At 40.6% G+C, this 13,511-nt stretch overlaps 1 protein-coding gene across 1 annotated transcript in view; it reads right to left on the bottom strand.

The window, feature by feature from the left end:
* The window catches only part of ass1 (argininosuccinate synthase 1), a 32,506-nt gene that overhangs the window by 6,897 nt on the left and 12,098 nt on the right, over positions 1–13,511 (bottom strand). The window contains exons 9-12 of the mRNA XM_042509351.2: positions 9,955–10,045; positions 5,878–5,962; positions 4,992–5,056; positions 1,269–1,400 (exon numbers count right to left, since the gene is read on the bottom strand). Coding sequence (XP_042365285.2) covers positions 1,269–1,400; positions 4,992–5,056; positions 5,878–5,962; positions 9,955–10,045 — 373 coding nt within the window. The remainder of the gene's footprint in view (positions 1–1,268; positions 1,401–4,991; positions 5,057–5,877; positions 5,963–9,954; positions 10,046–13,511) is intronic.

Below are 13,511 nucleotides of genomic sequence, written 5' to 3'. Positions count from 1 at the left end.
CAATGGGTTTAATCTGTGCCCTGTCTCTGACAGTGGCACCTTTATGTGTGTGTGTGTGTGTGTGTGTGTGTGTGTGTGTGTGTGTGTGTGTGTGTGTGTGTGTGTGTGTGTGTGTTCACTCTTGTCTCTGGAGGGTATAACTGAAGTGGCCTAGTAGTCGGTCTCTAATGGCACTGATCCTATTATGTGGATGAAGGTGCAGGGGACTGGAGACTGAGCAGAAGGGATGATTAAGACACCTGAGCCAAGAAAAGCTCTCTCACACTCACACACACACACACACACACACACACACACACACACACACACACACACACACACACACACACACACACACACACACACGCAAACATGCTGAACATACAGGGACGTAGTTGCGCATGTCTTACTGTATAAACTGCAGAGGGACACTGAGCCGCTAAAGCTGGACTATTGCTGGATTTTTGAGGAGGATATATTATAGATATTTATTACTGGAAGTTTCAAACATTTCAGACAATACATTTCATAGCATAAACAAACAATCTGGATACAAATCTCTTAGCTGTTGTCTTTTAATTTTGTGATAATGCTGAATTTGTTAGCAGGTACTAGTACTTTGTAGCCTAATCTGCCTTGAAATCCAAATATGGCATGCCTGGCTTTAAAATATTCAGACTTAGCAAAATGCCTTGAAATAAAAGGGAGTGGATTACACTACAGGGTTCCTACAACTTAAGGCAAGTTACATTTCAGCCTTTTAAGACTTTTTAATGCTCCTTGGGATGAAATTTAAGACCAATTTTTCAATGAACAAAAAACAAAAACAAACCTGACATCAGTTTGTTTGGGAAAAACTGCATGGCACCGGTCATCTTGCCACCATGTTCAGATATCACAGTAACTCTGCCTTCTGTGTAAGTGAACACCTGAATGTGTTTTTTGGAGATCTGTTGTGCCTGACCCTGGTGCTAGTCGGAGATGGGGTGGAGGCATTGCGGAGACAAGGGTTGAACAGAATTGGGAAATACTTGGTGTTTGTTGGCTGATCTTCTTGTAAATTTTGTAGTTCTCACTCTGCATGTGGGATTCCTCTGCCTTGATTCCCACTGTGCCAGTTTGAAAACAAAAATCAGAATACACTGATCCCCTTATGCATTGCCCTGTAAAAGTTTAAGCCAAGCTGTTTAATCTTGGTTAAAAAAAAAAGTTTCCGTTCCATGGGAACCCTGCAATGTATAATAATAATTAAGTGAAATCCTCTATATAATACTGTATTATTGACTTACCATTGTAGACAAATTCAGAGAACTTGATACTCAGTCCCTGCTTGATCCGACGTACTTCTTTGTCCATGGTAAAGGTCTCAATGTCTAAGTGAGCCTTCAACAGAATTGTGCCTCCTGGGGTTTCATATATCCCTGAGCACCACAGAAAAAAAAGAAAGAATATTTGCACAAAACACAACTGCAGACAAGCATGTTTTTGGAAAGGAATAAACAGTAAGGAGATGCATGAGAAAACTATATAATGTCAATCTCAAATATTCAACATAATGTCTACCACCTTTTTGAGACCCAAATTATATAAATTGTGGCAAAAATGTTGATAGCACACACACTTTCTTGCAATACATCCCTTAATTTTATCACAACCGTCATCATCATCATCATCATCATGAGGGGCCATTCATTGGAACATGAAGTACAAGCTCTGTTTATCTGAACTAACTACAAGCAGCTCCATTAGCCATCAGCCGCCTGACAGACAGGCCTTCACAGCACTCACAAAACATGGATGAGCCTGTCCTGGATAAATGACAGGGTAGGAGGCCCCTGCCAGCCTGGAGCCTGGAGCCTGGACCAGGGCTCTGCCTACCCTGCAATTTACCCCCTCTGGACAGAGAGGGAGGGGAGAGTGGAGAAAAGATGAGGTAGATGACAGGAAAAATGAAGCTGTCACTCAAATGTCAGCTAAAACAAAAGGAGGTCAGGGAAAGTGCTACCAGACATGTTTGACAACAGAAATAGACGCTTTATCAACGACATCCATTTTGTGTGAGTCGAAATAGTCACAAACTGAGTGTTATTTCCCCTTCCAATATATGAGTCCTCGCATCATCTGTCAATTTGAATGACAGTGACACTTTTTTGATTCAAGCTATGCTGCCAAGCTGTCAAACAGATACATCATTACAGCCGACACCAGGCCGCCAAATTTTGCAATTTGCGCTGTGTTCGCCCGACTCCAAAACTCTTTTCTGAGATTTAACAGATGAACGCTATTTAATCTTTTCCAATCTGTTGAGCGGTGCAGCTCAAATCTGTACGACCCGAAATACCCCAGCACCATTCCTGATCTGAAAATGGAGAAGCACTTACTTTGTGCTGGCGGCCAGAAACAGAGCTTAGCAATGCTGCTAATTGTCTAAAGCCTCAAAAGGTTTCCACCTGAGTTAGAACGGCTTGTGGCTTTTTGGTGATCCGGGGCCACAGAGGGCACGTAGGGACATTTCCGCTGGCTCTATCAGATAAATAAGTTAAAACTGCCCTCAAACACAACTTGGCTTAAGTGTGCCAAAAGAAAGCTGGCTTATCAGAGAGCAGCGAACAATGAAATGCTATCAAGCTAAGCTCCGACAGTGGCAGTTTAGTTAAGCTAAGAGAGACAACACCCCCAGTGGTTTTTGAGGTTTTAATCTTTAACACAGCTACTGCAGGTATGCTAACCATGCTGAAGGCCTGAAGGGGTTCAGGAATTAATTCTTTCTGAGCTGATCCTTTTTAACCCTTTGGGCAAACTGTTAGCCCCACATAAAAAGGCAACACGTGAATAAAAGCAGGTAAATATTCTTAAGGTCCAGTATGTAGGATTTAGGGGGATATATTGGCAGAAATTAAATCATTTTGTACTTTGTAACGGGCCATGGGGAGCAGGTCTTCGTCTATGGAGTCTAAGATGTTGAACCGCCAGGTTTCTACAGTAGCCCAGATTGGACAAACCAAACAAAAGGCTCTAAAAAGGGCCATCCGCGTTTTAGTGTCTTTGTGTTAGCAACTGTATTCTGAAGCTCCTCTGTGATAAGCAGTGTCAGAAAAACACAGATTTTTAAAGTAAAACTGCTTTTTTCAGTGTTTTTGTAAGTTTTAATCCCCCAGTCCATTTGTATTGGAGAGACAGTGACCTCTGTGAATAATTCAGCTCCTGGTAAAAAAAACCTCCTTAACATCTGGATCTCAAGTTATCAAAGAGAAAAGGTGAGCACACACTCCCTTACGAGCAGAACAACAATGGAGTAACACTGAGTTGTAACATTAAGTTATCAGAGAAAAAAGTGAGCACACATTTGCAGGTGCTGGGCTTGCAGCTCCTCACTGACATGCCCAACAAGCGTTGGAAAAAACACTGATCTGTAACGTGAAACTGCTTTATTCAGTGTTTTTACTGGTGTTTTTTCACCTGTTGTGTTTGTTTTTGATAGGAGGAGACCTCCGCAGATAATTCAGGTCCTGAATTATTCAAAACCTCCTCAACAACGAACTCTTAAGGAATTCTAACTGAGAGAAGATTCAGCTGGTTGCAATCGGCAGCTCTCACTGCTAGATGCAGTAAACCCCTCCCCCATAAAATTTTTTACACACTGTTCCTTTAAGATGGATATAAAATCACAATAAGTATATGCTAATGTGAAACTGTTAGTAGCGGAACATTTCTGTTTAAATTATTTCAATAAACAGAAGCATAAAAATAAACAACTCAATATATTAAAATGTTTTTGGAGCTTTTGATAACATTTATTTTAGTGCCATGTCTTGGAGTTTTGAACAGCGGCAAGGACTGGACTGACATGAGGCAGCCTGTTCATTATCCAAAGAAACAGCCATTTCCGACTGCGTTTGACGGGTGCACCTCAGTACCACCGATGCACAGGTCAGAGGCCTGACAGCAGTGTGACAGGTGTTAGTCTGGCACACAGGCTGCTGAATGCTTTGTAGCACAGTGACAACATTCTTGACAAACCATTTCAATCCCTCGTGCCTCCCTGACCCCAAACAAATAAATATGACCCAACACAAATAGGGATGACATGTGCCTATTCAATCCCTCCCATCATCTATTGTGCTATTATGACTGCCAGTCCAGAGGAGACCAACATGTACACTTGATGGTAGCTATTCAACCACTTGGACACCTTGTGCTCCACCTCTTCCTATTGCTTCAGTGGAGGAAAAAGCTCTGATCTTTTGTTCAGTGGAGGGGAGAGAAAAGTGGGTTTCCCATTTTCCAATTTCTACCTGCCAAGTTGCACCACAGCTACAAGTCTGTTGGCCAGTCAATTTGCCAATCAGAGCACATATGGGGGAAAAATGAGTGTGAGTGTGTGGTCATGTGTGCATGTGTGTGCATCAAACATGGCCAGCTCACTGCCTTTGAACGTATATTAGCTGTAGTAACACATGTAGAGACCTAACAAAGGAGCTTTTCAAGTTCCCTGTTGATACCAAAGATAAAGAGACAAAAACATCCCTGTGCAACTGCATGTGCACATAGTATGCGATCGACTGTGTGTTTGTGTGTATCCAGTGAAGCGTGTGCACCGTAATCTCGCTCACAGTGTGTGTGTTTTCTGTATGTGTGTGCATGCATAAGAGAATGGAAATAACTTCAGTGTCTATGATTCCAGGTGAACCAGAGGAAAACATTTCCTGAGAAGAGTGTTTGTCATCCAGCCCACTTTTGAAGCAGCGGAATAGCAAGTGTGACAAAAAGCACTCATGTAAAATAACTGCAAATTGCATGAAAGCCCTGGACACTGAAAAGAAAGCTTCTGAATGGATGTAAAATTAAAATATTGAGACGTGTTTCAAAGTAAGTGCACATATGTCCATCTCACTGCATTTACAGTGTAAATCATTGTTTGTGTAAGTGAGGAAGCCTGTCAGACTAATATGGCACAAATAGGAAAAACATCATAACGAAGACAGAAATAAACACAAATTTGAATTCCTTACCTCGGGACTTCATGCCAATGACACGGTTCTCTACAATGTCAATCCGACCCACGCTGTGCTTTCCACTAAGAGAAAGAAAGCGACAGACAACTTTCAGGACACACACTCACATTAATTTCACCTTTTTCAGAATAGTCCATATAAGGAGCCTTCAGTAAGTAAGAGCTTAATTCTCCTGAAAAATGTGATAACTGCTTAATAGATAATACCAAGATAAAAAAAAAAATCCAATTAATAAAGAGCAAACAATACAACACAACAACCACAAAAGAATTCACACCTCTGTTACATTATGTCTCTTTATGATATTTCCACGTATCCTGTGCGTCATTGTTAAGTTTAGCCTCAGAAGCAGCTGAGGCATCTCCTATAAACTGTGTTTTAGGTATCATCTCTTCTCCTTGAATGTGACATTTTAAATCATGAAGCTAAAAAAGTTATTTTACTCTCCCCTGACAATGGAGATTAATTCCATTTCACTAATTCAGATCTATAAATGCTACAAATACCTCAAAACAATGTCCTAAAATTATGACAATTTCACTATAAAAAAGCAAACTAATTGGCAACAAGCTCAAAGCTTAAAAGCGGTAGAGGAAAGATATTTTTCCTCAGTCAGCTCACCTTCAATACTCCTTTATTTGGACAATATGACAACAGAGATGGAGACAGAGTGGAGCAGACACAGGAGTGAAAACTGGGAAAACTGGTGGGATTTGATCCAAGGCAAGCAGCGACAAACACTCATGATTCCAGAGGTGGTGAACTTAACCACTGCTCCACCTCTGGGGGCACTACTATGATGGAGAAGCTTCCTTACAACTGGATATCTAACAAATCACTCATGGAAGGTAAAAGTGCTTTTCAGTACATGCTTAATGCTTACCCAATCTCATTGAGGTATGAGAAGATATTCAGCGGTGAGTTCTTGGAATTGCCATCGTTCAGGTTGGTAACCTTCACAGGCACTCCTAAAGGGTTAAAAGATATTCTTTAATGATCACAAACCAACATGGATATAACATAAAAAATATAAAACTTAATGCTAAATTCAGCAATGTCTGAATCTACTTTTAATATTTGAAATTCAAAAACTTACATGCAATTAATGCAACATTTTCTTTGACGGTTGATAAAATAGATGCATTTTATATTCACAACAGATTTATAGCAAATGTTTTCTTTTTTTTACCCTATACCATTTACTCAAATATATTGCAAGACAATTGGCATTACTTTTATTGCTGTTAGTGTCATACATTGTTTAACTGAAAATTATTTTTGGATACAAGATATTGTTCCCTTTACTGACTTATGCAGGAGAAAAAATCCCTCCAGTTGTAAACCACAGTTACCTGGCTGGTGTTCCGTTTAAATTTTGCACTTAAAGCAGTGTACATTCCAGCTAATAACACACACACACACACACACACACACACACACACACACACACACACGTTATTTTTTATGAGAATTAACAGCAAAATCAAATTAGTAGCACTTATTCTTGTATTTTTGTTTATTTTTGCTCTCATTTAGTTCCTCCTACACAAAGTCTTATGTTGTTTCTGATTAATTTTGTTGTTGCCAAAGAAAGAAAGAAATATTTCAGAAAAGTAGTCCTTAAATACAAAACTGTATTGCAAAAGCAATTACTTTGAATTTTTATAGAAACTGCATCTGTGTAAATTTTCATATCATTCACTACTAAAACAAAATGCTGATGTGATGCTGATACAGCTGTCTGACATTACCAGCCAGATGTGTTTTTTTGTTGTGATCAGGGAATCATTTAATACATAACTAACAAAGAACAATGAATAAAAATGTAATCTTTGGGGAATTAATCAACAGATTTGGGAACTGTCTTTTTAACTGACAAAATTATCAAAAACAAAAAAAGAGTTGATCAAATCTGCTGACAAGTGCTCATTATCCCAGTCGCTGAAATCAATAGTCGTCAGCTAAAAGTAAAAACCGCCACAAAAGGAGGTGGTGAGAAGGGCTAATAAATTCAAAGGCCCTGCTCGTTTGAAAGCTGTGAAATTGTGGGCAGGCCTTTTCCTAATTCAATTACACACGCAGCTTTGTTACCCATACTCTCTTTAGCGCTGAGAGTTTTTTGCACCGCTGAGTGTTTGTGTGTTCATGTGCAGGAGACAAAACCACTTGCAGATTCATCATCACCCATCTCCATACTGCTACGTCTCTAACACACACACACACACACACACACACACACACACACACACACACACACACACACACACACACACACACACACACACACACACACACAGTTTGTGTTAAAAAAAAAGAAAAAAACACCCACACTTACTCCACACACTTCCTCTCCAAAGCCACTTAAACCAAGTACACATCAATCACTGTCGTGGACGTTCTTATTCATGGCCTTCAATGAGCAACACAGCCAAAGGTGGAGGCAAAGAAACAAACATGAGACATATGTGTGAGTGTGTGTGTGTCCATGTGCGTTGAAAAAGGAATATAACCATTTGCGGACTACACAAGGAGAGGAAATAAGAAAAGATCTCACTCTCCACCCGCAGTCCTATACATAGTTCAGCATGCCTGCAGTCGGAGAGAAGAGCAGCACTTCTGTTCCCCTTTCAACCAGCATTTACAAAAGCCCTGATAGGAATGACACGTGAAGGACTTGACAAATTTTTTTAGACAAGGGCTTTGTTAATGGCCCATTCTCATATCGCGGGAATGGTGGTAGCTCCCATGGAAGAAGAAAAAGTACCTCCCAGAGCAGGAGAGGGCAGTATGGATGGTGCATTATTAAAACCGCGCCCCCTCCCAGATACCTAATAATTAGATTAAAAGTTCAAATAAATTAAGTATCTGAACGTGGGAGTGTAGGGGCTGGCCTTTCGTGCCTGTGCTCTCTTTTTCCCTCGCTCTCTCCATCATGCAGGTTCTATCATTCACTGAGGGGTCTTTTTCTCTCCGTGATCCTTTTCTTCAGTTTTTTTGCAGCCTAACAGTGCAGACAATGGGAGCACAGACACAGTTGTAGGAAAAATTACTGCTTTACATTTTTCCTCTCTGTCTCTTTTTCCTCTCCACTTCTTTGGTATGAAAGGAGGGAGGGATGATTTTTTTTTCTTAAAAAGGGAGAGAATTGGGGAATGGAGTGTTTGACGGGGAAAAAGGTTCCTGTCGTTAAATATTCTTTTTTAATCAGTGAGAAAACTTTGGTGAGAAAGGCAGGGATGAAAAGGTGGGAGGGGGAATGAAATGAAACATTCTTGTGCTGATCTTGTGCTCAGAGGGAGGAGTAGGCTCGGGCCTTTGTGTGGACAACTAAAACAGCTTTTGTCATAGGGTGCTCAATAAAGGCACAGAGAATATGTGTGAAAATGGAGCGCAGACCTGCAAAGAACCCGCGAAACCAGACTAGGCTTTACTACTGCATAAAGCATACCTCATCTCCAGCTGAACTGACACCAACCTACTTGTTTTATAGTTAAACATTTTCTTGTTGAAACTGGTTACTAGTTCCCCCAAAGAAACACTATTTCAGTGCAGATACATGTTGACTATTGAATGGCATTTTAATTAGCAACGCTGGTGGTCGCAAATATTCCCACCAAAACTTCTGCCAACCTCTTGAACGTCACTTAAATCACTGTTACAGCTCATAAAGATGTCCATATGATCAGAGGAGCTAGTGTCTCTTAGCCGATTGATGTTAGTGCTCTGCAGCCTCCACCAGTGACCAGGGATGAAGGGACATCTGTGCCATTTGCCCCAGGCTTGGATGTTCCTTGCCATTTTCTCTTTACGCAAACATGTGACACTTTCCACTATTCAGCTCGGCTCTCTTGGCTATATATCTAATGAGTGTTTCTCTGGCCCCTCAGGGCTTGGTGTATTAGCTGGACTTAATGCTTCCGGCCTGTGTGTGTGCCCCCAGGCCAAACATGGCAGCTTTGGACCAAGTAAAGCTGTGAGAGGTTAAGGATAAGTCTGGGTGGTCAGGAGTGGTGATAAAGTACAACTGGGTCAGCTTGTGAGCTGCAGCCCTGCGGTGATAAACATCAGTGTTAAGTAACATGAAGGGACATTGAGTGAGGATGGACACTATTTCTTACCGATAGATCATAGAAGTTTAGAACTGATAACCTTCAATTAAAATAATAATAATAATAATAATTAAAATAATAATAAAAAAAAAACAATAATAAATAATAACAATAAAAATAATGCAAACTACTTTTTCAGTATATGTGCAAGATTTACAACAAAAAAACTATTCCATCAACTTGGTTTTGATTCACGACATATGTCAGACACCAAGCATTGAAGCACTGAATTTCATTTGCCTTAAATTTTAACCTAATTCAAGCTAAAATACAGGAGACAAGGTTGCATTCAGCAGACAGATATCAAATCCATTTCACAACTAGAGGGGCATTCATAGAGCACACAGGCCTCCGCCAAGGCCAAACGCCTGTGGTGCAATATGACAGTTAATACCGATTACGCTGTCTCAACCATAGACTGTTAAATAATGGACGTAGGTACTGTGACGTAGGGCTGGGCGATATGGAAAAAAGTAAAAAAGATCATGATAACTTTTTTCATATCAGTTGATATCAATATAAATCAGGATATACATCAAATCACTATTTCTGTCAAGCTTAAAGGTTCCCTTTTACTCCTAAGATTAATTTTGGTTTAAATATTTATTTTCTGTCATTCACTGAACATGACAAATATACTGTAGAACAGGAACCACCGACTGGGGGACCTATTCAACTAAAATTCAAAGAGGTCCAGTTACTAAAATTTCCTCCCAGCAAAGGTCCGAACCTCAAACCTAAAATCAACATCATGATTAATTGAACATTTTACTTTGATTACGATTAATGAATGATCATTTTGCTTTTTTTGACAGAGAAATCAACAGGTGATACATGTTGCAAGCACAAACCATTTTTGAACTCTATCTCCAGTACATCAGCGGTGTTGGGAGAATCTTCCGGGTTCTTGGTCATCAGGTACAGGTCAGAAGGAGCATGACTCTGAAAAACACACAAAAAACACACACTCATTCTCTCTGTTTCACACACTTTTATTCCCACTGATGAATAACCAGGACCTTCTGAGACCTCATCAAGCAACAGTGACACAGATGTGGGAGACTTTTGTGTGAGGTGATGAGGGACAACTCGAGACATGGCGGGGAGAAGAAAAGAGAAGATGGTGCGTGAAAAAGGGGAAACCTGAAAACACCATCCATCAGGAGTTGAGTGAAGACAAAAAAGAGAGAGAAAAAAAATCAATGTTTCATTTTTCTCCTCTATTTGGTTTCATTTTCCCTGCATGGCCCTTCGCCACAGGGGAAGGCGGGGAAAAGTGGGATGAGGTAAGGAGAGTGGGAAAGGGCAACAAAAAGAAATGACTCACATCCCCAAAAGCAGTGAACACTTGACAAGTCAAAACACACCTGATACTATGACAGAAGCTATTTCAGCAACACTATGTCCTCAACAATATTCTGCCTGTCTGTAAAAATCTGCAGATTCTATCATGTGTCTGCCCTACCTGTCTTCACTTCCTCTAATCTTCCAGTTTTCCAGCTCTGATTTTCTGAGTGACGTTTTGCTTCTATTTTATTTTCAAATGAAGAATTTTGCTAAATGGGCATCACACAACAAAGTCCACACCCTAAACCCACTAAAGTTGTCCTGGGTGACAGACGTTTGTCGTTTTTCCAGTTGGTGGGAGCAGGGAACGATTTCAGTAAGTCATGGTTGAGACCTAAAAGAGCGTGGCGCGGCCTGACGTGTCTGCCCAGCGATGTGGCCCTCCAACAATTACACAGCATTAGGACAAGACGATGGCCAATGTCTCCTGAGCTGAGGCAAATTGCAGGGGGACGATGCAAAATAACTACTGGGTGCATTTAAATGGAAAGCTTTACCAGACACTAAATCATCATACAATAACTAATCGGCATTCGCTCGTTGCCTGTCAGGGTAGAGAAAACGAGCATCGCAATCACTTTCCTTCCTTTTAACTAAACACCAAAATTGACTGGGAAGGCGACCGTCTTCCTCTCCTTCATTTTCTGCCTCAGTGCCCTGAAAGATGCCAAATGAGAGCGAACAGGAGAGGGGCGAAATGACTACCTTAAAAAGCCCTTTGATGCATACTCTTTGAGGGGGGAAAGACAAGCTGAATTATAAATACTGGAGAATACGAACAGTTCCTGTGGTGTTATATGCTGGTTATGAAAGAATGTCTTTTTTGAGCCTTCAAATTAAGTGTTTGTTTAATACTTTCATGGTTTTGCCATGTTATGCATTAATTTAAGAGACGGTTTGAGATTTTGTTTTTCTGCCTAAAAAGATTGAAGTTTACTTTTCTTCATTTAGATTTGGATAAATAAATATTTTGATTTCTGGCTTGAGAAGAATTTTAATGTACCTGTTGAATTTAAAGATATCATGGTTTTTGTTGTTTTTAAAACAACAGAAGTATTAAATGGCTTTAAACAGTGGTTCCCAATTGGTGGGTCATGATCCAAAAGTGGGTCTCGGGTGCATTGTGAATGGATCACAAGTGATGTTTTTAAAAAACACACCTTATTTTTAAGCACAGACGCACAGACTTTGTTAAGGGATTCTTTTATTATGCAAATCCATTTCTTTTCTAGTACTGCAATAAATTTGTTGCTCTGTTCTTGGTTTTATTTGGTCTATTAACATACTGTGCCTTTGCAGCATTACTGGTCTTGATCAGTAATATGTTATTTTTGGCTGCAGTCCTATTTTTTACTAAGCTTCAAGTAATTTCACTTTATTTTTGCACAATATTTTATTTCATTGTGTTCTAAGCACACGTGTTGTTTACATTTTGTGAAATAAAATGAAATATATGGTAATTTGTCTTAGGTGTGGACCTTGAACTAATGACTAAGGAGAAACATGGACCACAAGGCCTGATATAGAAGAATTTCCACCTGATAAATTAAAAACACATGTTTAAAATGTATACAAATTCATGCTTCTGGTTGAGCAATGCTTGAAAATTCATGCATGCTCCAAACATGATAGCTCAAACTTAGTATTGGACTACTGGATAAAGAGAAAAAAGGAAACAGTAAGGGGAATAGGCTTGTTTCCAGTGAGCGAGAGATCAATGCATTTCAATTCAAACCCCCTGCAGGTGGACCTGTCCCAAAGCCATGGCCCTGAAAGAGTGGAAAAGGTAGAGACAGAGAGGGCGGGGGCAGGGGGTATTGGTGGGAAATGGGGCATGAAGCGCACCATCATGTAGCACAGAGCAGCTCCTTTGGCAGTCTTTGCTTCTGCCATATTGTTGTGCTAAACGTGGCCCATACAGCAAAGGAGAAGGCTGACGCATGAACTTAAAGCAAGTAAATTTCTATCTTTCCACATATTAGTTGCCTCATTGGTTTTCAATCGAAGCCAACGGAGCCAAAAGAGGCAGAGGTGGCAGGAGGGAGAGGGGGGAGGAGAGGAGGGGAGAGTTGAGAGGGAGATAGAAGAGGATGGTAAAAACATCTTTGGCGCAATGGGTTGGAAATGACGCTTAAATCACCACGTTTCAAGTCTGTCCTTCTCTTTAAAATGCAAACATGGCAAATTGAGACAAGAATAAAACAATATACATGTGATGTGCTGGAGAGATGTTTACATTCTTAACACCCAGGATGCTTTGGTTAATGTTCGGGCCTCAGCTGAATTTAATGAGGACAACAGGCACTTCTGTATGGAGGCATAACTATAGTGATGCCAAGAGGGACACGGGGAGCGCTCGCTAAGTATTACAGGTCAGACCAATCAGACCTGAGGGCGGCGAAGGTGCATGACAAACGCTGACCTCTTTGCTTCAAAGCACACATTCACATACATACATACACCTACAAGCCTACTTCCTTCCCCTTAAGGCAGTCTTATGTCCATCTATCTTTCCAGCCAGCCATGCGACCAGCAGAAAACAAGTCTTCATTTCCTCTAGGTGAGCAGAGGCTCGGCGTCACGCTCCTTTACTCCCGGTCAACACAAGCAGTGGCCCATCAGCTCCCTGATCAAAGAGCGCAGTGGGCCTAAGGAAGCTCACTGACACAAGGTATAATTAAGACTGAGGTGATGTTTTAATGACTCAAGACGAGTGTCAAGCTGCCTCAGGCTGGGCCCTGACTGCTCATGTGTGGAGGGACAGCGACCGAAAGAGGATGTAATGAGAAAACTGAGGGTTGTGGAGATGTTTAACAATTGCTAAACTGCTGATCAAATCTGATGAATAGCAAAAAATAACAAAAGTAGCAAACTAGACATTAATAAAAATCTGACCTGTTAAAGCCATCTACAGATATGGTTAAAATAAAGGTTTCCCACTCCTTTTAACGGCCTATTCCAGAATTCTGGCCTACACATTTTTGTTGACAAAATTTCAAAACTTTTCCAGGACGTTTCAAGGACTCATAAGAACAATTTCCTTTTCTTGCCTGACTTGGCT

Source organism: Plectropomus leopardus, chromosome 20 (assembly GCF_026936395.1).
Source record: "Plectropomus leopardus strain MGB_pleo_1.0 chromosome 20, ASM2693639v1, whole genome shotgun sequence".
NCBI lineage: Eukaryota > Metazoa > Chordata > Actinopteri > Perciformes > Serranidae > Plectropomus > Plectropomus leopardus.
Note: the sequence above shows the minus strand (reverse complement) of the source record. Positions and strands in the feature narration are given on the sequence as shown.